Source organism: Osmerus eperlanus, chromosome 7 (assembly GCF_963692335.1).
Source record: "Osmerus eperlanus chromosome 7, fOsmEpe2.1, whole genome shotgun sequence".
In the NCBI taxonomy this organism is placed as follows: domain Eukaryota; kingdom Metazoa; phylum Chordata; class Actinopteri; order Osmeriformes; family Osmeridae; genus Osmerus; species Osmerus eperlanus.
The window spans coordinates 22326614-22351716 of NC_085024.1; the positions used below are offsets into that span (position 1 = coordinate 22326614).

General features: G+C 49.4%; 2 protein-coding genes and 2 non-coding genes across 13 annotated transcripts in view; 3 read left to right on the top strand and 1 right to left on the bottom strand.

The window, feature by feature from the left end:
- On the top strand, positions 1-19466 carry tex10 (testis expressed 10). 4 transcript variants are annotated; one of them, XM_062466104.1, is made up of 17 exons: positions 1-150; positions 472-669; positions 2111-2298; positions 2447-2770; positions 2868-3083; positions 3204-3450; positions 3605-3717; positions 3826-4073; positions 4175-4310; positions 4403-4572; positions 12665-12842; positions 14502-14590; positions 15518-15651; positions 18144-18224; positions 18316-18500; positions 18600-18810; positions 18985-19466. In XM_062466104.1, the coding sequence occupies exons 2-17, from the start codon at positions 487-489 to the stop codon at positions 19093-19095; spliced, it is 2814 nt and encodes a 937-aa protein (XP_062322088.1). In that variant the 5' UTR covers positions 1-150; positions 472-486; the 3' UTR covers positions 19096-19466. The 4 variants fall into 4 exon arrangements, with proteins under 4 accessions (XP_062322088.1, XP_062322091.1, XP_062322089.1 ...); XM_062466106.1 differs by lacking the exon at positions 1-150 and adding an exon at positions 177-294; XM_062466107.1 differs by lacking the exon at positions 18600-18810.
- Positions 16757-16829, top strand: trnat-ugu (transfer RNA threonine (anticodon UGU)). The gene has a single exon. It is a non-coding gene; the product is annotated as a tRNA-Thr (tRNA).
- Positions 17240-17312, top strand: trnat-ugu (transfer RNA threonine (anticodon UGU)). The gene has a single exon. It is a non-coding gene; the product is annotated as a tRNA-Thr (tRNA).
- Positions 19454-25103, bottom strand: part of invs (inversin) — a 22230-nt gene continuing 16580 nt past the window's right edge. For 4 of the 7 annotated variants that reach the window (XM_062466098.1, XM_062466099.1, XM_062466100.1 and 1 more), the window contains exons 16-19: positions 24048-24558; positions 22729-22892; positions 21257-21343; positions 19454-20204 (exon numbers count right to left, since the gene is read on the bottom strand). In XM_062466098.1, the coding sequence (XP_062322082.1) occupies positions 20089-20204; positions 21257-21343; positions 22729-22892; positions 24048-24558 (878 nt within the window). In that variant the 3' untranslated portion in view covers positions 19454-20088. Of the gene's footprint in view, positions 20205-20968; positions 21058-21256; positions 21344-22728; positions 22893-24047; positions 24559-25103 lie in introns of those variants that run through there. The other 3 variants (XM_062466102.1, XM_062466101.1, XM_062466103.1) reach the window with 3 other exon arrangements.

Here is a 25103-nt window from a genome sequence, read left to right on the forward strand (position 1 = left end):
ATGAAACCGTTTTGCCGGTTAAAGCGATTCCTACTACAAAATGAGTCAAAACGATCGTACCGAGGATAAGGACCAGAGGCTCTAAATCAACACGAGCTTGGTTTTTGTGTTGCAATGCTGCACGCGCAGCACACGCTTGTTTAAATTCACGTGAGTTTTATTTGTATCTTTATGGACCAGTTGCAATGTTGGTTATTGTTTTGTGGTTAAATGCCGTGTTCCAAAATGTGATACTGCTGGCAACGGGTAATGTGGCCTGCAGAAACAAAGCGATGTGATGATGAACGTTAAAACGTAAATGTGACTTTTTCTCGGTCCTGCCCTTTATTCTTGGCTCGCGAGCTACACTTAGTTGGATTCTTCCAGGTGTCCGTTTGCACACCTCAATACAACGTTTATCGGTGTTAAGGCATCACCTGTAGTAGTAGGCTCAATTATCTTCGTTAATCTTCTGCCTGGCTCCTCTGACAGACTAAGGCTTCAGCGATGACTAAAAGCAAGAAGAAGAGGCAGGATGACTTCCAGAAGGTCAAACTCAAAGTGGGAAAGCTCAAGCCCAAAGCAGACAACGCCACCAGCGTGAACTTCCGCACCAAGGGAATCCACCTGACGGAGCAGCTCAAGAAAGATACAAGTGGACCTACTACACGCAGACAACTCAGCATCAAGGTACAAACAGCACACCTGCACTAAGTACCGAAGCTGGTAATCTGAGTTTAACCTCCCTCCCTTCCCCTCTTCCCCTCCTCCCTCCCCCTCTTCCCTCCCTTCCCCTCCTCCCTTCCCTCCCTCCCTTCCCTCCCTCCCTCCCTCCCTTCCCCTCCTCCCTCCCTCCCTTCCCCTCCTCCCTTCCCTCCCTCCCTCCCTCCCCCTCTTCCCTTCCCTCCCTCCCCCTCTTCCCTCCCCCCCTCTTCCCTCCCTCCCTCCCTCCCTCCCTTCCCCTCTTCCCTCCCTCCCTTCCCCTCTTCCCTCCCTCCCTTCCCCTCCTCCCTCCCTCCCTCCCTTCCCCTCCTCCCTTCCCTCCCTCCCCCTCTTCCCTCCCTCCCTCCCCCTCCTCCCTTCCCTCCCTCCCTCCCCCTCTTCCCTCCCTCCCTCCCTCCCTTCCCCTCTTCCCTCCATCCCTCCCTTCCCCTCCTCCCTTCCCCTCCTCCCTCCCTCCCTCCCTTCCCCTCTTCCCCTCTTCCCTCCCTTCCCCTCCTCCCTTCCCCTCTTCCCTCCCTTCCCCTCTTCCCTCCCTTCCCCTCTTCCCCTCCTCCCTCCCTCCCTTCCCCTCTTCCCCTCTTCCCTCCCTTCCCCTCTTCCCCTCTTCCCTCCCTTCCCCTCCTCCCTTCCCCTCTTCCCTCCCTTCCCCTCCTCCCTCCCTTCCCCTCCTCCCTTCCCCTCCTCCCTTCCCCTCTTCCCTCCCTTCCCCTCTTCCCCTCCTCCCTCCCTTCCCCTCTTCCCCTCTTCCCTCCCTTCCCCTCTTCCCTCCCTTCCCCTCTTCCCCTCCTCCCTCCCTTCCCCTCTTCCCTCCCTCCCCCTCTTCCCCTCCTCCCTCCCTTCCCCTCTTCCCTCCCTCCCCCTCTTCCCTCCCTCCCTCCCTCCCTCCCTCCCCCTCTTCCCTCCCTCCCTTCCCCTCTTCCCCTCTTCCCTCCCTTCCCCTCCTCCTTCCCCCTCTTCCCTCCCTCCCTCCCTCCCTCCCTTCCCCTCTTCCCTCCCTTCCCCTCCTCCCTCCCTTCCCCTCTTCCCTCCCTTCCCCTCCTCCCTCCCTTCCCCTCCTCCCTTCCCCTCCTCCCTCCCCCTCCTCCCTCCCTCCCTTCCCCTCCTCCCTCCCTCCCTTCCCCTCTTCCCCTCTTCCCTCCCTTCCCCTCCTCTCTCCCTCCCTTCCCCTCTTCCCTCCCTCCCTCCCTTCCCCTCCTCCTTTCCCCTCTTCCCTCCCTCCCTCCCTCCCTTCCCCTCTTCCCTCCCTTCCCCTCCTCCCTCCCTTCCCCTCCTCCCTCCCCCTCCTCCCTCCCTCCCTTCCCCTCCTCCCTCCCCCTCCTCCCTCCCTTCCCCTCTTGCCCTCTTCCCTCCTCCCTTCCCCTCCTCCCTTCCCCTCCTCCCTTCCCCTCCCTCCCTTCCCCTCCTCCAGGATCTGCTGTCCCAGCTGCACCACTACAGCAGCAGTGTGAAGCAGACAGCCCTGGTGGGCCTGAGGGAGCTTCTGACCCTCCACCCCTCTGTGCTGGAGCAGCACCTGTCCCGCCTGCTGTCCGAGGTGGCAGCCGTGTTCACAGACAAGGACCCCAACGTACGGGCGGCCGCCACGCGCCTGCTCAGGTCACACCTCTCCAGCCATGGATCTAGTTACTTGTTTTATTGTTTATTTTATTTTTTGAAAATAAGTATATTTTCTCTTCCTCTGAGACGGATCAGATAGGAATCCTGGACGACCCTGAATGAGTAAGCGTCTGTCTTGTCTGAGCAGGTTTGTGGCTCAGTGTGTTCCTGCCGACTGTGCGGCTCCCTTCTTCCCCCTCCTCAGCGCCCACCTGTCCTGCGCCATGACGCACATCGAGGCAGGCATCCAGAAGGACGCCCTGGCGGTCCTGGACGTGCTGCTGGAGCACTACCCCGGCCTGCTGGCCGCGCGCCCCGCCCTGCTGCTCACCAACTTCCTGGAGCTCATCTCACACAGACGCGTGGTGGGAGGGGCCAGGACCCAGGAGACCATGGGGAGGAGCTGGGCGCTGTCAGTCAACCCTAGCAGGGCTGTGACTGGCCAGCAGTGGAGACTGACAGTTCTCCTCAGGTGAGGACAGGTGGACCCTTTCAAACCTTCACCTGCAGCAGATGGCAGGAATGAGAAAAGTGTCTGACTGGTTTGGTGGTTGTTGTGTGTGTGCCAGGCTTGGGCGGTTCCTCCAGGCGGTGGTGGAGGAGAGACCAGCAGAGGAAGGGGGGGTGCGAGTCCCAGGTGACGGAGTGTTTCTGTCCAGCGGAGAGGGAGGGGTGAGCACAGCCCTAGAACTCACCTGGGAGGAGCTCACCTACAGCAGGGTCGGGGTTCAGCTGTTTGAACACTCAGGAGCCAAACCCACTCAACACTCCACCTTCAGACTCAGGTGAACACATCACCACCACTCTGGAGAGATCCAGGAAGGTGCTCTCTGAGGGAGGACTGCTAGAAGCACACTACGTTTTCTTACGTTTTCTCCTCTTCTCTTCTTTTGTTCAATATACAGGCCTGAGGTTGAACCAGGGTCTGGAGTGGGTGAGGGTCTGGACTCAGCTGAGGCTGTGCTGGGCTTTGCTGCCACGCTGGTACCCCTGCTGCTGGAGGTGTGGGTGGAAGCCAGCGCCAGCGAGCAGGCCCAGACTGACAGTGCCCATCTTCTCACCCCAGACTCCATGGCTCTCATGTTCCAAGTCGTCTCCATTCTGCAGCTGGTCAGGAGGCTGGCACCGCAAAAGGAGCACCAGGACATCCTGGTGAGACACACACACAGACACAGACACACACACACACACAGACACACACACAGACACAGACACACACACAGACACAGACACACACACAGACACAGACACACACAGATCGGACGTGCGGTTTGTGAGTGACAATAATTGTGTTTTTGTGTCATAGGATGCTTGGTTCCGTAGTGAGTACCTGGCTGATTTTAAGCAGCATTTCATGAAGAACTTCCCCTACGGAGCCCTGGACACACCTAAACCCCGGAGGAAGGTCGACCCCAAGAGGTGAGGTGGGCTAGACCCGTCCTGTGGTGGTGCTGTACGATGGCTTCACCCCCTGAACTTACACTGAGGAAAGGAGTCATGTTACTAACTTGTTTGTTGTTTGATCAGGACCAAGCAGATGCCAGCGGCCCCTGGACAGACTGTTGAGCCCCTGGCCCTTAACGTGGCCCTGTGTCAGGTCATGGTGTCCCTCAGCCAGAGGGAGGGGCCAGGACAGGAGCCCGACGCTGATTGGCTGATGCCCCTGAAGACGTTTGTGAGAGAGACTCTGTCCAGTGGCGTCAAGCTGAGCAACAGACACCTGCACACTCTGCTGGACACTGTGTGGAAGATGGTGCTCACACAGAGGAGCCGGGGTGAGGCAGCGTGGGGAGGACGCTTCAAAGATGGGAAGACTCATTAGTCGTTATTTCAGTTTTTAACGGTGTGGTGTGTGTGTGTGTGTGTGTGTGTGTAGCTGTAACTGAGGACCTGTTGCAGGCTGTGTGTGTTCAGTACAAGCAGAGAAACCTGAGTCTGCAGACCCGCTCCCTGCTGCTGTCCTTTTACAGCAGGCTGTACCTGCAGGAGCACAGCCACACACACATCGCCAGGTAGGAGCCTGGAACACAACACATGTACTGATGTTTGCTTTCCATCTGAGAGTGAGTTGTGTAGCCCAGCGTGTGTGTGTGTGTGTGTGTAGGAGTCGGGTGCTGTCTCGGTGGTTGGCTGCTCTGCCTGTGCAGCTGTCCCAGCTGGGCCACCGTAACCCGGCCCTTTCCTCCTGGCTCCTGCTGTCCATCCAGGCTGCAGCCTCGCGGGGCAACAAGGACCTGCTGAACAGCCTGCAGGCTAACGCCCTCCAACTCTACGGTACAGGCATCCTGTGTGTGTGTTCGCATACGCGTCAGTTGAAACTGATAAAATAATAAGTAAATCACACAATTACTACCAGTGTAGTAATACTTGTTTGTGACCTTCCACAGCAGTGGAGTGAGTCAGTTGTTGTGACACTTATGGAAGAAAATCAGTGACATAATGTTTTGAATTTTAAAAGGCATTGAATACTTAATATTGAATTTAAACAACACCGAATTCTCATATGAATATATTTCAATGTAAAATAAAATTCAGGTTGCTCAAATTCGAGTCTAAACAATTAGATCTTAAAAAATTTGAGCCTATCAAATTTGAGACGAAAACTTTCTAGCTTAAAAAATTCAGATTGGAACATCCGGGGTACCAAGGATAGGTAGAGCAATGGACCCATCCTTGGTACCCCGGATGTTACGATCTGAATTTAAGCTCTACATTTTTTAGTAATTTGAGCAACCTGAATTTCCGAGCCTTGAATTTTTGGATCTGAATTTGTGTTTACATTGAAATATATATTCATATGTGAATTCGGTGTTGTTTAAATTTCAATATTAAATATAGCTGCAAGCAGCGATGCGGGTTCCTCCGCAAAATGGCAAAATATTATAAACATGTACACTGTTGAAGATGGAGAATTGGACAACAAGAGAGCAAAACTACTTCATGTTTGGCCAACAACAATAGGCTGAATGGGGATTTGAACTCATGAGCATAAGGTCACAAGTCAGTCTCTCTATCCTCTGCTACACACCAACTGTTGAGATTGTATGAGTAGAAAGGGCAGAGTATGAGCTTTGGTCAGCTTTGGGACAAAGGTTAAGAAACGGTTGACATTTCAAGGTAAAATTGCATAAAATTGCGCATGGTACATCAGAATGATTTCACCTTGAAGCCAATAAGGTTTGAAAAACCATCAGTCAAAATGATTAGATTTATTGACACAAAGTTATTGAGGCAATGTGGACACTTACATAAATACACCCCTTTCAGACATTTTGTATTGCATTTCTCATTCCATTTCACCCTATATAAAGACACATCTGCCCGCACACTATCCCCATCCATGCTGTTTCTCTCCCTCCCAGCGCAGGTCATGCCAAAGCAGAAATGCTGCAGCAGCCGCATGAGGTTTAGATATAGTCCAAAAATTACCTCCCACATTCAATACATATCAACCACAACATTGTTATCAAACTTTCTCAAAGATGGCTTGAAGACCACGGATATTCACTTTCTTCTTGAGTAGATCTCAAGACTAGTGTCATAGGCAACTGGCTAGGGTACAGCCCATATTCATCTCCTTGCGAGTGTAGCCTCTGATGATATAACGGCTGACTCTCTCTTCCTATTAAACTACACAACATGCACACTCAGGGTGACCAACAAGATTATATTAACTAACAAACAATAACATTACAAACATCTAACTGAACGAACACAACAACTGAAATCCCTCGCATGGCCGTTGTAACCGAACTATTTTCCACAAGTCTTTGCGTTTTTTTTGACATGCCGCACTGCATGCTGGGTACTCAAGAGCGCTGACTATTTAGCTGTGCTCCGACTGCGTGATATGACGAGATGCTAGTGACGCGCTAAGGTCTCTGAGTCTCCTGCATTAACAAGTTCTGCTCGATTAGCAAGCTATTTTTACTAATGTTTTGTTAGCTATTGAATGGTAATGCAAGCTAGCTAAAAACAATGTTAGTTAGCTTGGCTAAACTGGTTTTCATAGCAACAGAAATCAACAAATCAGATCAGTCGAACTTTATTCAGAAAGGGGGGATCTGTATTTTTTACTCTACTCTTAACGCATGACTGTTTAACCTGTTTACGCTCCTGTTTCGCTCGCGAGACAAAAATGCTGCCTCCCCCTTCCTCAGTTACGACGCACTAAATTCTAAAAAATATATTTTTTAGACGCTACACATGTTATACATCGTTGGAAAGCTACGATTCTTGTGCTTCCATTGAAATAAACCAATTCAAGATCAAGTCGCAATAGCAAGCAAAGTCAACGTCTTTTTCCGGTGAACATTCCTTCAACAATGCCAAAGAAAAAAGTTGTACTCACCCTAAGTTGTTCAAATAGGTCCAGGTGTGCAAATTATGCCATCAAAACTTGATCTGCGTAAGTCCCAAGGGTTCAAAGTATCTAACCATGTAAAGTAATTCGTCCAAATACAATGTTTTACGTTCATGAATAGCCATTATCCTTTGTTTCATTATGCAAGTTAGCCGACGGAAGAAACAACTTGTTCACATAAAAGTGTTATTTTCTCAGATTTATCAACAGAGTATTTACAAAATGAAGGTCTCAAAATGTCCGTTGAACCCTCCCCTTTTGATTGACACCTTGTTCGACCCAATAGGAGCTTCCATGCCCCGTTGACAGCCCTCTAAAGCCAACTAGGTCTGTGCGTCCTGCCCCCCCCCCGCCCCCCCCCCCCACACTCGTTCTAAACAAATTTCTCGAACTGGCTTCGACTGGCTCTGAAATTAGCTCGTTAGCCTTGTAGCTGACAGCTAGCTGAAAATGCCAATACCTCATTTGTATGCGTCTGTGGAGCCTTCAAAATAACAGTCGATTGCGCAATATGGTTGACAGAATCAGTGTTCTTTGTGCGCCAATCCTTGGAATCAGATAAAGCACTCCAATGTGTTCATGCTTCAGTTTTTGTGTTTCAGTATTACTAATTAGGGATTTAGCTATTATATATGATAGTTCTAAGTACCACCTTTCATTAGAGATAACAATTATGAAAAATAATACCTTTTTATTTGACCTTGACCTTGGTTACAAAGGGTCATTTTGGAGTCTCCAAAAGACCCTTTTAGAAAATTCCTGGATGTACTCTTATAAAAACATGTGTCAAATATGAATATATTGTGGTATTATGTTTGACTTTTGATTTTAATTGGGTAAGGCTTCAACCTGTGGTCCAATTTAGTCTTCCAGATAATACCTACCACCTCTAGGCCTATTCAGGCCTCTGTTTTCAAAACAAAATCTAGGCGGAAATAGAAATTTTCACTTTCCTTGTGTTCAAGCTTCTATTACTCAACACTAGAAGGACTGACAGGGGTCCTGACAACAGGGGACATAACTTCAGAGTGTCAGCTTTCAAAAGAGATCATTTACATGCATGTACTCCAAATGGTTCAAGAACAGCTTCCAATTTACTTTGGGTATGCTGTTTAGGCGTTTTTAGGCACATTTAACAGGATGCTTAAGAGGTTAACTTAATGTCTGCACCTCTCTGTCACCAACTGTCTCTGGAGTGGAGGGTGGGGGCTTCATATCCAACAAATTACACCCCTGAACTTTTAAAACAGATCTAATGGCCTACTACAATTGTAAATATCCTCTGGCTTCTTCTCCAATTGGGCCTCAATACAATGTCATCTAATATTTTCTTCCCATTCTGCACAGTTTTTGGGGACTTTCCACACCAGCACCCTTTGCCCAGTCCCTCTATTCTGCCCTACTACATGTGTTTTCCAACACCAGTTACAATCAACCCTGGGCAGGGACGGTGCCAGAGAATTCTTAATACAGGTGCTGAGGAGGTGCTAGATCATTGACAGGGGGAGCTGTGCAATTATATATACATACATACTATTAATAAAGAAGCAGTACTTCTCTTGAGTGGTTTTTATTCAGATGAATAATCATTGGATTCAGGTCAAAAGTCTATCACTTGAACTGGTTTCATCACTTAAGACACTCAAAGTCAGCAGCTTGGCATACTGGGACATGGAAAGGATTAAACATTTAGACTTTCATCAAAGCAAAAAATGCTGGTTTGTCCCTTTTCATCAATGTCCTCAAAAAAACAGTCTGCAGAGCTACTGTGTCTGTGGGGTGACTGTCTGTCTCTGGAGGGCTGGCAGGCAGGGGCAAGCAGGGCCTGCAGGCAGGGCAGGCCAGCTGAATGAAGCTGTCCAGCTAGAGAGGGATAGTCCAGCAAGGGGTCTGTGATGCTCTCAGCATTCTCTTTTGTTAATCTCAGCATCCTCTATTGAACTCTGTTGAGCAGGCCTCTGCATGACCCTCCAGACCTGTAAAAGTGAAGAACGGATCCATGTCAGTTCAGTTGTGAAAAACAGCTTTTTCCATCTACACTTGACATAAACTACAGTTTTGACTGTGAAATTCAGTGGCATTACTTGAACTTGAATCCAAATGTGTTGACCTGATGGAGACCCATGCAAAGTCACTCAAAACACGGGTTCGATTCCAGGCTCTGGCAAGAGTATTTAGCTCTAAACTGGTCAATATATACACATCTGACAAAAGACCAGCTCGACCTTTGCCTGTAAACGGTGATTCTGACTGTCAGAGACCTTTTAAATAGCCTGACTTACTGAAATTGGCAAAACTAGCCTGGCTAACGTAGGTCGCTTTCTCAGGGCATATGACGAATGAAACAGGCTTGCCTTGAAAAATCAGATACACTGGCTATCTTTAGCAGGCCCTTGTCTACAAAAATCAGTCCTCCCTGACGTTTTTGGAGTAGAATTGAGTGAAATACAAAATTGTTTACACACTGCCAGTGGGCGAGCCAAGCCTGACTGAGGCTAACGTCAAAACAATGTACCCCCGGGACGCAGTATCACTCCAATTGCAAGTCCACAAATCACAAAAATAATCGGAGCATCTGGCTAAAAGCACAATTCCCACATCTCCTAAAGGCTGCCCTCCTCAACCTTTTTTGTGTAGACCTAACTGTAAAATGGTGAACTTATGAACATGACGCGACCAAAACATGGCTGCCGCCTAAGCCTATGCGGTCTCCCTGGCACATAGGCTTATTACAAAGACTTTCACGCCCCAAATCAAAATTCTGAGACGACAGGTCTGTGGGGAATTGCTTTTTCTCCTAAAGGCTGCCCTCCTCGACCTTTTTGATGAACAATTCGCCGACATGCAAAATGACTCACTAATTAAAAACACAGAGGAAAAAAGCTAGAGCTACAGTAGCTACTTTTCGAGTTCGGTTTTCCGTCACTTCAGACTCACGATCTAAAAGGTCTAAAAGTGCTAAAACCTTCACCATAATTCAAGAGTAGTGTACTTTCACGAAACCAATCATTGATTCTAGCTTAAAATGTGTAAAAACAGGACTTACCGAACGTGGCTGCCTCCAACACTATCAGGCGATTCCAGTTGAAAACAACAATGGCCGCCGAAAAATAATTTATATTCGTAACGGCGAGCTGCGATTGGAAGCTAAATGAAACAGGAGCTAAAAACAGAGGGTGGCCCATCTCGCTCGTGTGTCAAGTAGGGTGACCACCTGTCCCTTTGCGCTGTATCGCACAGCATTTTCAATATGGGACGGGCGGGACAAGGGGTGAAAATGCTGTGCGACACAACGCAAAGCGCGACAGGTGGTCACCCTAGTGTCAAGGGGCAGGATGAGTCTGAGAATTTGGAGCACGCGCGCTGTGGAGCAATTCAATTGAATTCAATCATATATTGACATATCAAGGTGAAATTGCGTATGGTACTTCAGAATGATGTCATCTTGAAGGCTTACAAAGGCACAAAGGTTTGAAAAACCATCAGTCAAAATGATATTAGATTTATTGACACAAATTTATTGAGGCAATGTGGACACTTACATAAATACACCCCTTTCAGACATTTTGTATTGCATTTCTCATTCAATTTCACCCTATAGAAAGACATGTATTCTACAATTTTCAAGTCGATTGGATCTATGGTTCATGAGGAGAAGGGTTTTGAAGGTTGTACCAAATTTGGACAGTACAGCAAAATCTATCATGGCGGACCTTATGGGTTCTTGAGGCTTTTTTGTTCCCCATGAGAAATAAGGCATGTGTACCAATTTTCAGGCATTTTGGAATAATGGGGCGCTGGGGAAATCACGTAGACTTTGGGCGTGGCTTATAGCGCCACCTATGGGCGTACATGGGCCATTAGCGGTCTGGGAGTAGTGAGTGACCTGGTGCATCATTGGGCCAAATTTTAAAAAATCGGGTCAAGGACTTTTTGAGGTATTGGGCCATTTAGCAGAAAAATGTAATAATAATAATACTAACAAAAACAATAGGTTCCCTCCTACCGGAGGAACCCTAATTATTCAATGCCTTTTAAAATTCTAAACATTATGTCACTGATCAGGATCATCCTCAAGGGGGGCGGTACAGGTCAGAACAGGACGAGTCAGAGCTGGGTGTGTGCGGCATAGAGCAGGTCTTAGTCCAGAACAGGACGAGTCAGAGCTGGGTGTGTGCGGCATAGAGCAGGTCTTAGTCCAGAACAGGACGAGTCAGAGCTGGGTGTGTGCGGCATAGAGCAGGTCTTAGTCCAGAACAGGACGAGTCAGAGCTGGGTGTGTGCGGCATAGAGCAGGTCTTAGTCCAGAACAGGACGAGTCAGAGCTGGGTGTGTGCGGCATAGAGCAGGTCTTAGTCCAGAACAGGACGAGTCAGAGCTGGGTGTGTGCGGCATAGAGCAGGTCTTAGTCCAGAACAGGACGAGTCAGAGCTGGGTGTGTGCGGCATAGAGCAGGTCTTAGTCCAGAACAGGACGAGTCAGAGCTGGGTGTGTGCGGCATAGAGCAGGTCTTAGTCCAGAACAGGACGAGTCAGAGCTGGGTGTGTGCGGCATAGAGCAGGTCTTAGTCCAGAACAGGACGAGTCAGAGCTGGGTGTGTGCGGCATAGAGCAGGTCTTAGTCCAGAACAGGACGAGTCAGAGCTGGGTGTGTGCGGCATAGAGCAGGTCTTAGTCCAGAACAGGACGAGTCAGAGCTGGGTGTGTGCGGCATAGAGCAGGTCTTAGTCCAGAACAGGACGAGTCAGAGCTGGGTGTGTGCGGCATAGAGCAGGTCTTAGTCCAGAACAGGACGAGTCAGAGCTGGGTGTGTGCGGCATAGAGCAGGTCTTAGTCCAGAACAGGACGAGTCAGAGCTGGGTGTGTGCGGCATAGAGCAGGTCTTAGTCCAGAACAGGACGAGTCAGAGCTGGGTGTGTGCGGCATAGAGCAGGTCTTAGTCCAGAACAGGACGAGTCAGAGCTGGGTGTGTGCGGCATAGAGCAGGTCTTAGTCCAGAACAGGACGAGTCAGAGCTGGGTGTGTGCGGCATAGAGCAGTGTTTCCCAACCTTTTTTCAGTCATGGCACCCTTAGAAAGTTTCATAATTTTAAATGAAAAGGACTTCACTCTACATATCCCGAATTCTCCTGATTGAGGAACGTTTTTAACTCTTCCCTCAGCTCGTAGAGTCGTGCCAAAACCTTGCCGCGTGATAGCCATCGAACGGCCGTATGTAATAACAAGCTCTGATGTTCCGCTCCCATTTCCTCACATAAAATCGAAAATAGACGGCTCTTCAGTGGGCGTGGCTTGATGAAAGTGGGGGGGTGATGCTGCCACAGAGCAGTTCACCCTCACAAGACTCCTTTTGTCTGAGATGTCTGTGACATAAGCAGCATGCGTCAGAGACCACCGTAACACACACACTCAGCATAACACACACTCACCATAACACACACGCACAAACACCGTAACACACACACCAGAACATGCACACGCTCCGTAACATGCACACAGTCACGCTCAGCATTAACTGTCCTGTCACTAAAGTGGATATGTCTGTCTCTCTGTGTCTGTCTCTCTGTGTCTGTCTCTCTCTGTGTCTGTCTCTCTCTGTGTCTGTCTCTGTCTATCTGTGTCTGTCTCTATCTGTGTCTGTCTCTCTCTGTCTGTCTCTCTCTGTGTCTGTCTCTCTCTGTGTCTATCTGTGTCTGTCTCTCTCTGTGTCTGTCTCTCTCTGTGTCTGTCTATCTGTGTCTGTCTATCTGTGTCTGTCTCTATCTGTGTCTGTTTGTGTCTGTCTAGAGTGTATGCACACACACACCACTCACAAATGCTTTCTGTTTTCCCACCCCTTAGAACAGTTGTAGTTCCTCTTTGATCCCCCAGGAGGGCAGTGTGGTGCTATGCATGGTACTGTTAAGGGGGTATCTTTACTCTATGCTAATAGTGTGTGTGTGTTGATCCTCAGGAGGGCAGTGTGGTGCTATGCATGGTACTAATAGTGTGTGTGTGTGTGTAGATCCTCAGGAAGGCAGTGTGGTGTTGTTGCCGGCAGAGTCTCAGCAGCGATTGGTGCAGCTGCTCTATTTCCTCCCTGTGATGTCACAGTCTCTACTGGCCAACCTGAGTCGTTGCTGCACCGCCGGGCGCATCTCAGCAGGGCTGGCCGCGTCGCTCATCCGCATCATCCACTTCAGGTCAGCACAACAGTGTGTGGGTGTGTGTCAGTCATTCCTGGTTAGACAAGACAGACGGCAGTTGGTTTTGCTTTAAACGGAATACAACTAGAGAGTCTAGCGAGTGTCTAGAGTCTAGGAGAGTCAGGTGGCTGAGCGGTGAGGGAATCGGGCTAGTAATCCGAAGGTTGCCAGTTCGATTCCAGGTCATGCAACTGACGTTGTGTCCTTGGGCAAGGCACTTCACCCTACTTGCCTCGGGGGAATGTCCCTGTACTTACTGTAAGTCGCTCTGGATAAGAGCGTCTGCTAAATGACTAAATGTCTAAATGTAAACTATTTAGCCCCTAAAGACACAGCTAGGATCATACCACTAGATCTGTAGCCCCTAAAGACACAGGTAGGATCATACCACTAGATCTGTAGCCCCTAAAGACACAGCTAGGATCATGCCACTAGATCTGTAGCCCCTAAAGACACAGCTAGGATCATACCACTAGATCTGTAGCCCCTAAAGACACAGGTAGGATCATGCCACTAGATCTGTAGCCCCTAAAGACACAGCTAGGATCATACCACTAGATCTGTAGCCCCTAAAGACACAGCTAGGATCATACCACTAGATCTGTAGCCCCTAAAGACACAGGTAGGATCATGCCACTAGATCTGTAGCCCCTAAAGACACAGGTAGGATCATGCCACTAGATCTGTAGCCCCTAAAGACACAGCTAGGATCATACCACTAGATCTGTAGCCCCTAAAGACACAGCTAGGATCATACCACTAGATCTGTAGCCCCTAAAGACACAGGTAGGATCATGCCACTAGATCTGTAGCCCCTAAAGACACAGCTAGGATCATACCACTAGATCTGTAGCCCCTAAAGACACAGGTAGGATCATGCCACTAGATCTGTAGCCCCTAAAGACACAGCTAGGATCATACCACTAGATCTGTAGCCCCTAAAGACACAGGTAGGATCATGCCACTAGATCTGTAGCTGTCACTGAGTCACACGTGTATGTTAATATACACACCCACACACATGTACACACACACACATGTACACGTATGCTCAGAGGATTGATGAAGAGCTGTGATCTTCACATCCTCTGGTAGGCACTGATGCTCCTTTTGAGACCAGCCCAGATCCAGAGCCCTTGTTAACAGCTTTAGAAAGTGCTATTCTGTGTCATGATCAGGCCTAGTCTGCTGTTTGCATGGAAGTCATGCCCGCTGTTTGTAGATAACTGTCTTCTGGGCCACTCTCTGGGCCCTGGTGCATGGCTGTGATGCCATCGCCTGCATCACTGCTGTTACCCTGTGGTTGAGCTTGTTACCTTGAGGTTACTGGGGCAGGGCTTCACTAACATGGCAGGATGAGAAGGGGTGAGAAAGTCGGTGTGTGTGTGTGTGTGTGTGTGTGTGTGAGGATGAAGAGCACAAAGAGCTCTTTGGGATGTGGAATGTAGTTGAGTCGTCACGGAACGTTGGCAATATCTTTCTGTCTGCACGTGTCTGTATGACTTATGGAACACACACACACACACACACACACACACACACACAACAGCCCCAGCAGTGTGTCCTAACGATGACAATATGTCTTTGTATTTAAATGGTCAAAGTAGAATAACTAAAGGTAGAATAAAAAAAATGGGTGTTTTGTGTGTTTTCCAGGTCTTCTCTGAGCGGCTGGTCTGTAGGGAGCCAGGACGTGGCCCTGCAGGATGTGGATTACATCAGCTTCCTGTTCTCCACTCTCACAGGTCAGGTGCACGTTCTTGTACGTCAGTCCCAGCCTCCCTGTGTCCTGTGAGCCTGCTCATGAGCACAGTCCTCCCTGTGTCCTGTGAGCCTGCTCATGAACACAGTCCTCCCTGTGTCCTGTTACCCTGCTCATGAACACAGTCCTCCCTGTGTCCTGTTACCCTGCTCATGAACACAGTCCTCCCTGTGTCCTGTTACCCTGCTCATGAACACAGTCCTCCCTGTGTCCTGTTACCCTGCTCATGAGCACAGTCCTCCCTGTGTCCTGTTACCCTGCTCATGAGCACAGTCCTCCCTGTGTCCTGTGAGCCTGCTCATGAGCACAGTCCTCCCTGTGTCCTGTTACCCTGCTCATGAACACAGTCCTCCCTGTGTCCTGTTACCCTGCTCATGAACACAGTCCTCCCTGTGTCCTGTTACCCTGCTCATGAACACAGTCCTCCCTGTGTCCTGTTACCCTGCTCATGAACACAGTCCTCCCTGTGTCCTGTTACCCTGCTCATGAACACAGTCCTCCCTGTGTCCTGTTACCCTGCTCATGAACACAGTCCTCCCTGTGTCCTGTTACCCTGCTCATGAACACAGTCCTCCCTGTGTCCTGTTACCCTGCTCATGAACACAGTCCTCCCTGTGTCCTGTTACCCTGCTCATGAACACAGTCCTCCCTGTGTCCTGTTACCCTGCTCATGAGCACAGTCCTCCCTGTGTCCTGTTACCCTGCTCATGAGCACAGTCCTCCCTGTGTCCTGTTACCCTGCTCATGAACACAGTCCTCCCTGTGTCCTGTTACCCTGCTCATGAACACAGTCCTCCCTGTGTCCTGTTACCCTGCTCATGAACACAGTCCTCCCTGTGTCCTGTTACCCTGCTCATGAACACAGTCCTCCCTGTTCCTAACTATATGTATGTATGTGTCTCTCTCTCAGGCTTCTCGTCTGATGAGCTAGCTACTCTACAGGAAGCGGGCGATGGGAGTGTGCTCCCCCCCTCCCCCTTGTCCCCCCTCAGTCTGTATCACACCCCCCTGGAGCAGTTCACACACCACTGGGACGTTGTAGAGGTAAGCGACTGACCCCCCCCCCTGCACGCACACGCACACCTAAACCCTTGTAGGACCAGGCCTTGTGTTGGTGGCCCAGCTGGGCCTGGGAGAGTGGTAATGTGAAGGAAGGAAGAAGGGATGATGTGTGGAGGGGGTAGTATCATATGAGAGCGTAGGGGGGGAATATCTACCTGCAGATGAAGATGAAGGTGTTGGTATTCCAGGCTGAGCTCTGGTCTCTCTCTCCCCCTGGTCTCTCTCCCTCTCAGAGAGGGTAGCTTTATCCTGCCTCTTAGGCTGAGGGGGGAGTCTTTATCGCGTCGCGCAGGTTGGAGATATGTGGTTATCGGGGAAGGCGGAAACGGAGAAATGCTAATGAGAGCCCCTGGCATAACGGGAGTGTGACATTTCTGTTCGAAAATTACCTTTAACGCAGCCGTGGCCCAGGGCTAGAAGTGTGTGTCTGTGTGTGTGTGTGTGGGAATAATCACTAATTCTGCTCAATTAAGGTCTCAGATCGTGCCTCTCTCATCTCTCTGTCTGAGTCAATCCCAGACTAGAGGAGAGGGGTGGGGGGGCGTTATTGAGGGACGGACCTTGTCAGCTCTGATTCTACTAATGAGATGGGATTGTTTTTTCAGGGCAGGGAGAATGCCAACAGGTGCACAGGTCTGGGGGCTGTCACAGTGATGGAGAGAACACATACACAGCTACATTTGATAGATGCTAATGAGAATTTTAATTTGAAATTAATGTGGAAAAGTTGAGTATTGTTTCTCAGTTGTGAAAGTTAGTGTTATTGCCCTCTGTCTAGCTTGGACTCTTATACCGTGTGTGTGTGTGTGTGCGTGCGTGCGTGCGCGCGCACGCCCCTCATGCTGGTAAAGCTGTTACATTGAGGCGGACTGTGGTGTGTTTTCATAAAGACCATAAAGCAGCATGAAGTGACATTTTCCTGGAGAGCAAGGTGTGTGAGGTACAGGATGTGAGGTGTAACAACCTTCAACCCTGGATACGATACCTTTGTGTGCTGAGACATACTGCTCTAACCGGTCTGCCTAGTTAGGTTTACCATACGGGCGTGACCTTTAAGTAGTGCGATTGGTAATGCTTTGACATCTGAGGCTCCATAGCTCAGTGGTTAGAGCACTGGTCTTGTAAACCAGGGGTCACGAGTTCAAATCTCGTTGGGGCCTTACTATTGCATTTGAATCACTCCAACGGGTTGATTTTTACCATCCAACCAACATGTGTAAAGATTGGAGACTGAGGTAAGAAGCTGACAACCTTTAGTAGTAGATACCAATCAGCCTACCCCCTGAAATCTACAGAAGTTTCCCCTCTTCGAAAGACACCTTTCTAGGGAAGAACATACAAGGGTTCTATACCTTTATCTCAGAGTGGATGATCGGATGTGGCTGCTCTCAGTTTCACCTGGTCAGAGCAGATACTTCTTTAATACTGCAGTATCCATCAAGTACTTAAAGGCAGTTTATCTCTTTAGTCATTATGTTCTAACCTGTCAGTCTAGTTTGGTTTGACATGCCTGACTTTGTTATAGGTGTGCCTCTTTTTAAAAGATGTTGACGGGTGTTAGTTCACGTGTGGCTCCATAGCTCAGTGGTTAGAGCACTGGTCTTGTAAACCAGGGGTCACGAGTTCGAGTCTCGTTGGGGCCTTGACCCAAAACTTTTTGACCCTGAGTGTTTGTTTTACCACTAGACTGACCCCTGCAACGCAACAGGACATCTCAAGGTCATTAGATACAGCAAGTACCAAAGAAGCTGGTCACATAAACTGGTGTCCAGGTGTGTTTGTCCAGGTGACGAACAGCCTGATGGAAAATGAGTGTGTGAGAGATGGGCAGAAAAGAATGACAATGATTCATGTGTGTGTAGACGGAGCGAGTGTGTGTCGACGGAGCGAGTGTGTGTAGACGGACGAGTGTGTGTAGACGGAGCGTGTGTGTGTAGACGGAGCGTGTGTGTGTGTGTCGACGGAGCGTGTGTGTAGACGGGGCGTGTGTGTAGACGGGGCGTGTGTGTGTAGACGAGGCCCAATGTCCCAATTCTTGTATAAGCCTAATTATTGCATATTTTAATACCAGTGATCTGATTTCATTAATCTATAAACGATTATTATTTCAAATCCAGAAAATAATAGAACATGTGTGAACTATGCCTTTAACATTGTCCTAGAGTGTGAACTATGCCTTTAACATTGTCCTAGAGTGTGAAGGTAATGTGGTTAGCCTGATGAACGGCTGGTTGGCAGAGAGAGTGATGTGTGCGTCCCTCCCATGTTCCCTGTAATGTCGTTACTGCTATTAGATTTCACCCCACTTACACACACGTGCTCACTCACTTCCTTATTATTTGTAGGCTCATGAAACATTCTAATTCTCCATGTTGTAATCAGCCTGTCTGGCCCCAGGGGCTCAGAAAGAAACTATTATTAAATGTGTAATTGGAGCAACAGGAAGTGATGTATCTGTCTGTCTTTGTCCACAGGAAGTGTGCCACTGCCTGGAGACATCAGGGTCGAGGTCCCAGTGTTTTGAAGTGCTGCAGAACGGCATTTGCAACTACCTGGTGAGAATATGGTCCTCCCACCTGAACACGTGGACCCGGAGTGTTTCATACAGCTTCCCAACCCTGTCCTTCTCCCCCTGGCCTGCTGCAGACCAGGCTGCAGGTGGTTCCAGACAGCATGGCTGCAGGGCTGCTGAGAGCCATGGCACGCCTGCTGGAGCCTTCCGTCCTGCCCAGCGAGGCCCTGCTGCGCTTCCTGTCGCACTGCTGCCTCAGCCTACTGGCCCTGCTCTCCTCCCTGCAGCGCGACCGACACTCACACACCAACCACAAGAGGTCTGTGTGTGTGTTTCTTCTCATGCTCCTAGACAAACAGAATATCAACAATATTATATATATAATGTATAACTCCGGTGTCTGCCTGGCTCTCCCCAGGGAGGCGGTGTGGGATGCGTGTGTGTGCGCTCTGAGCAGTGTTCCCCGGCTGCTGCGCATGCTGCTGCAGTCTCTGCACGTGGCTGACCTGTGTGATGAGGAGCTCCCTCAGCTGGGACACATCCTGACTCTCCTGCTGCAGCATGCGGCCATGCGCAGCCACCTGCTAGCCAACGCTGCGCAGCTGCAACACGTGCTGCAAGAACTGACGGTGAACAGCCCTCTCTCTGTCACTTTCTCCTCTCTCGCTCTCTCTGTTTCTCGCTCTCTCCAGTGTCTCTAACAGACACAGTGAGTCTGTTACAGTAACAGTGAGGTTACATGCTTTGTCACATCATGGCTTTCAGGTTGTTCTGACTGTGTGTTCTGACTGTGTGTGTTGTAGAGGTACTGCCGTGGGGAGGCGAGGCAACAGTGGCTGACAGACCTGATGTACTGCTACAGTGTCACCATGGCCAGTCACCATGGCAACCTGGGTCTTCGAGACATCTACTGACCACACCCTTCACACCTGGACCCTTCACCCCCTTGCAGGCCTCTCCAGAGTTTCAACACAGAACCACATTGAATAGAGCAGACATGCTTCTTGGCCATATGGGCTAAAGATGCACGTGGGCTCTGTACATTACATTTCTATGTTTGATTTTCTGTGAATTCCCAGAAATCGATCTCTGGCCTGTGCTCCTCAGAAAGGCACAGGCCACACCCCTCAGACAGGCACAGGCCACACCCCTCACAGGCACAGGCCACACCCATATGTAGCCTCTCTCTCTGGACCTCCCACTCTGAGATGGCTGTACAGTGTTCCAGCCTCGAGATAGCTGTAACACATTTTTGTTAGCAAAATAAAAGTTTAATAAAATGTGAGTTAAGTTTGTAATTCTTTTTTTATTCCAATAATTGTTAAATGATTGACTGTTCAACACTGAGGTATTGTAGGTCCAGACTGGGAAGACGTTTGCGCTTGTCTGTAACTGACACATACTGGAGAACGGCACTGCAGAAATGAAATATTCCATGTTCCCATGGAAACAGGTTATATCTGATAGCGGTATGTCTAAAGTCCATCTGAGTATCTTCTGGTGTGTGTGTGTGTGTGTGTACGTACATGTACATCTGGCTGCAGGTGGGCTTACGGTATGACCTGTTGTTGATAGACTGTCTCCACACAGGAGGAAAGGTTATCTTGTATGAGGGTGCATGTGTGTGTGTGCTCCTTTCTCTACAATGAACCAAAAGGTTATCTTGCGCACACACTACTTCCACAGACATCACTCTGTCCTGTGAGGTCACGGCTGTGATGTCATGGCTGTATTTAGAACAGCCACAGGGAGTGGTGCGGTCTGGCCAACACCTGGAGTGAAGCCGCCGTGGTGAGAGGATGAGGGACTCCAACGTGCCTCAGCGATGTGTGGGGCTCTGGCCCCCAGCCTCCATAGCCTCCAGCCCCCCTGGCCTCCAGCCCCCCTGGCCTCCAGCCTCCATGGCCTCAGTGCTTCCCTCGGCCTCCAGGCCCCTGCCCGGCGCTGTGGGGTCGGAGGTGATAGGAATACTGCCTGGCTTTCCCCACTGACTCAGACAGGTGCACACACTCCATACTGCTCACTGTGAACACACACACACACTCTATACTGCTCACTGTAAACACACACTATACTGCTCACTGTAAACACACACACACACTGTAAACACACACACACTGTACTGCTCACTGTAAACACACACATACACTGTAAACACACACACTCCATTAGAGCCCGACCGATAAAGGATTTTTAAGATACAAATATTTGGTGATTTAAAAATCCAATATTCCGATATCAGCCGATATAAAAAAATATTGTAAAAATCCAGAAATGCGTAACAAAACAAACTGATTTCCCTTACAGTAGTTATTTGTAGTTTACATTTAGTCACTTTTAGCAGAAGTTCTTATCCAGAGCGACTAAGTACAGGGACATTCCCCGAGGCAAGTAGGGTTAAGTGCCTTCCCAAGGACACAATGTCATTTGACATGGCCTGGAATCGAACCAGCAACCTTCTGATTAATAGCCCAATTCCCTAACTGCTCAGCCATCTGACTCCTGTTATTATTTCCTCACTAAAATAATATGTTAATGCAGTTTCTGATAAATAAAATGTATACAAATACAAACTTAAGATATGAAACTTAAAGTCCTTTGAACAAAAACACAATAAAAAAAACAAACATTGATACTCGTTTATTGGCCATTATAAATGCCGATACCCATATTTTGGAAAATGCCCAATATCGGCCGATAATATCGGCCCGCCGATATATTGGTCGGGCTCTACACTCCATACTGATCACTGTAAACACACACACTATACTGCTCACTGTAAACACACACACTCTATACTGCTCACTGTAAACACACTATACTGCTCACTGTAAACACACACACACACTGTAAACACACACACTCCATACTGCTCACTGTAAAGACACACACAAGCTTGACATTGTCCATTTGGACAATTGTCCACTTATTTAAATTTTAGGTCCCTATATGTTTATTGTATGTACCTTCCTGCCAAAGCAAATTCCTTGTCTGTGCAAACTTTCATGGCGAATAAATCCCATTCTGATTCTGATTCTGAACCACAGCCTGAAATCAGTGTTGGTGTGTACTCACGCTGGTTGGGTGTGTGGAGAGATGTGCCCAGCAGGATCTGGGAGTGAGCCCCTCTGAGCCAGCGCCCCCGCCTGGCTAACGAGCTTCCTGAAGCACAGGAAACAAACATGAAACTAAGTACACACCAAAATAAACAAGATGTTATTTTATACAATCTTAAACATATATTATATTCAAATGGAATATAATATTGGAAGGAAAAGCTGCCATAGTTTATGGGGCTGCACTAACCCAACCTGTCTGTTTCCATGGGTGGGACTGTTTAATAGTTTCTTTGACTGTTATTATTGCAGATGAGGCTCCATAGCTCAGTGGTTAAAGCACAAGTTTGAGTCTTGTTGGGGCCTTTGACCCAATACTTTTTTAACCTAGCCTGACCCCTGCAACGCAACAGGACATCTCAAGGTCATTAGATACAGCAAGTACCAAAGAAGCTGGTCACATAAACTGGTGTCCAGGTGTGTTTGTCCAGGTGACGAACAGCCTGATGGAAAATGAGTGTGTGAGAGATGGGCAGAAAAGAATGACAATGATTCATGTGTGTGTAGACGGGGCGAGTGTGTGTAGAGGGGGCGTGTGTTTGTGTAGACGGGGCGAGTGTGTGTAGACGGGGCGTGTGTTTGTGTAGACCTGGCCCAATGTCCCAATTCTTGTATAAGCCTAATTATTGCATCTTTTAATACCAGTGATCTGATTTCATTCATCTATATACGATTATTATTTCAAATCCAGAAAATAATAGAACATGTGTGAACTATGCCTTTAACATTGTCCCAGACTGTGAACTAAAAGAATGACAATGGTTCATGGATGTGTGTGTAGATGGGGCGTGTGTGTGTAGATGGGGCGTGTGTGTGTAGATGGGGCGAGTGTGTGTAGATGGAGCGAGTGTGTGTTGATGGGGCGAGTGTGTGTAGATGGGGCGTGTGTGTTGAGCAGACAGCTCTACGCAGTCGTCTGACATTCCCCCTGACAGCTTTGAACTTTTCACAGAGACACGACTGACAGTGCAAGTGTGTGTGAGGGAGAGACCACGAGACAGAGGAGAGAGAGGGGGGGTGACCACGTCAGAGAGAGGGGGGTAAAGCTGTGTGTGTGTGTGTGTGTGTGCATATTGGCCCAGATTCCATACCACTCTCCCGTCATCACCTGCTGATGTGTGCTGAAGGTCACGACTGTCTGTAGGCTCCCCCCCTTCTTAGGGGGGATGACCACGCCCCCAGGGGACTGACCACGCCCCCAGGGGACTGACCACGCCCCCAGGGGACTGACCACGCCCCCAGGGGACTGACCAGACAGGGGGGTTCATTCCTACATACGTCCACTCTAACCTAGAAAGCTCCGTTTATGTGCTCAGTGCTTTCCTTTTTTTCCTGAAATCATGTCAAACATCAAACCAGAACAAATTGATCAGATTTCTCCTGGCATGTTACACACAGACCTTACAAGACCTTATTATTATTATTACCCACCATAGATGCTTTGCAGCGCTGAGTTCTTGCTGGCTGCTGACTTAGTAGGCGGAGCTTGGCCAGAGGTTCGGTTCCTGTTGGCTGAGTGAAGATGGGAGGTGGCCTCTGCAGGCCCCACCCCCTCTGAGCCCACGCCACGCCTCTGACTCCCTTGGACATGGAAACTACACAGGAAGCAGAAGGACAACAGGAAGCAGGAGGACAACAGGAAGCAGGAGGACAACAGGAAGCAGGAGGACAACAGGAAGCAGGAGGACAACAGGAAGCAGGAGGACAACAGGAAGCAGAAGGACAACAGGAAGCAGGAGGACAACAGGAAGCAGAAGGACAACAGGAAGCAGGAGGACAACAGGAAGCAGAAGGACAACAGGAAGCAGGAGGACAACAGGAAGCAGAAGGACAACAGGAAGCAGGAGGACAACAGGAAACAGGAGGACAACAGGAAGCAGGAGGACAACAGGAAGCAGAAGGACAACAGGAAGCAGGAGGACAACAGGAAACAGGAGGACAACAGGAAGCAGGAGGACAACAGGAAACAGGAGGACAACAGGAAGCAGGAGGACAACAGGAAACAGGAGGACAACAGGAAGCAGGAGGACAACAGGAAGCAGGAGGACAACAGGCCCTAGAGTTAAAGGAGTCATGTTAAGCTCCTGTGGTGCCCTGATCTCATCAACTGTTCCACAGCAGCACCTCCCTTACCCTCCCTGGTGGCTCACCGTGACCACACGGTACTCCTCTAGCTACCCATGGAGTGCTCTGGATTGGGGGTTCGAATCCCATGCAAGGCCCAAGGTAAGGTAAAGTGGCAGGACACATGCTGGATTGTAGGTTTCTGTTCCCTGTATGTTGTCTGGAGGGGGACTAATACTGGGCTAATACTAGACCATGTGTGTTTATCATCTTCTGTGGCCAGTATGATGAGAGACGACCCTACCTGACTCAGCTGGGACCCAGGGCGTATAGGGGTGGGGGAGTCTCTGTGTGTCTGGGTGTGTGTGAGAGAGAGATCATAAGAGAGAGGGGCAGCTGGCAGTTATTACAACGATACGCCTGAACTTTTAGCCTCTTGTTAAAACAGTGTGAGCTCTTGGGATTATACCTCTGCACCTCCCCACCCCACCCCATTGGAGAGGTGTTAGTGGGAGAGTGGGGAAACATGTGGGCACCACATGTTTCTGCCCTGGTCCCAGAGCAGGACAGACCGTACCCACTTCTAGACACTAACACAGAGCAGGCCTTACACGGTGCTACACACACACACACATGCACAGGGGAAAACAAACTACACACACAAAGGGCACTTGGTCTACACACACCTTCTCCAGGCACGCTGGATGGTACAGGCTGCCTGCTGGCGGCTCCTCACCTCCTCTCTGTCTCCTTCCCCGGCTCCACCGCTGCTGAGGGCGTGTGTGCTGGCAGGAGCAGTGTATGTTCTTTGTGAATCATCCATAGCAGCGCATAGCCTTGGGGAGGGAGTGTGTGTGCAGGGTCTGCTCCCTGCGTTAACCAGTGGGTGTTCCTGTACAGGACTGTTTGTGTGTGTTTTGATGGGGTGTGTGTGTGTCTTCCCTCGATTGTCCATCTTTATTCTAGGAATGTGTTCCTTGGTGTCGCAGAATGTGTGTGTGTTGGAGGGAGTGTGTGTATTAGAGGGAGTGTGTGTGTGTTTGTTGGAGAGAGTGTGTGTGTTTGCAGAGATGCGTCTCTTTGCCTTGGCGGTGGTGGGGGGTCTGTGTTGGGGGCTGGGGGCGGAGCCAGAGGCCACAGGGTCAGAAGTCACGGGAGGGGGAGGGGCTGGAGGCCTGGAGGGGCTGCTCCTGTGTGCTGGGAGAGACAGTCAGGAGGGACAGAGAGGAGAGACAAATAGGAGAGACAAACAGGAGAGACAGACAGGAGAGACAAACAGGAGAGACAGACAGGAGAGACAGACAGGAGAGACAAACAGGAGAGACAGACAGGAGAGACCAGACAGGAGAGACAGACAAGAGAGACAAACAGGAGAGACAGAGAGGACAGACAGACAAGAGAGACAAACAGGAGAGACAGACAGGAGAGACAAACAGGAGAGACAGACAGGAGAGACAGACAGGAGAGACAAACATGAGAGACAGACAGGAGAGACAAACAGGAGAGACAGACAGGAGAGACAAACAGGAGAGACCAGACAGGAGAGACAGACAAGAGAGACAAACAGGAGAGACAGAGAGGAGAGACAGACAGGAGAGACAAACAGGAGAGACAGACAGACACCTTCAACTGCCTGCTAATCGTTGCTAGGCTACCGAACTTACCATGCTACATTGGCATATGTGTGTCTGCACTGGTGTGTGTGTGTGTGTGGTTGTGTGTGTGTGAATGTGGTTGTGTGT

Excerpts from the sequence above, each read along its gene's own strand:
- tex10 (XM_062466104.1), top strand. The coding sequence starts at position 487 with ATGACTAAAAGCAAGAAGAAGAGGCAGGATGACTTCCAGAAGGTCAAA. Across the intron at positions 3,718-3,825 it reads AGGAAGGTCGACCCCAAGAG|GACCAAGCAGATGCCAGCGG; the intron begins GTGAGGTGGGCT and ends TTGTTTGATCAG. Across the intron at positions 4,074-4,174 it reads GCTCACACAGAGGAGCCGGG|CTGTAACTGAGGACCTGTTG; the intron begins GTGAGGCAGCGT and ends GTGTGTGTGTAG.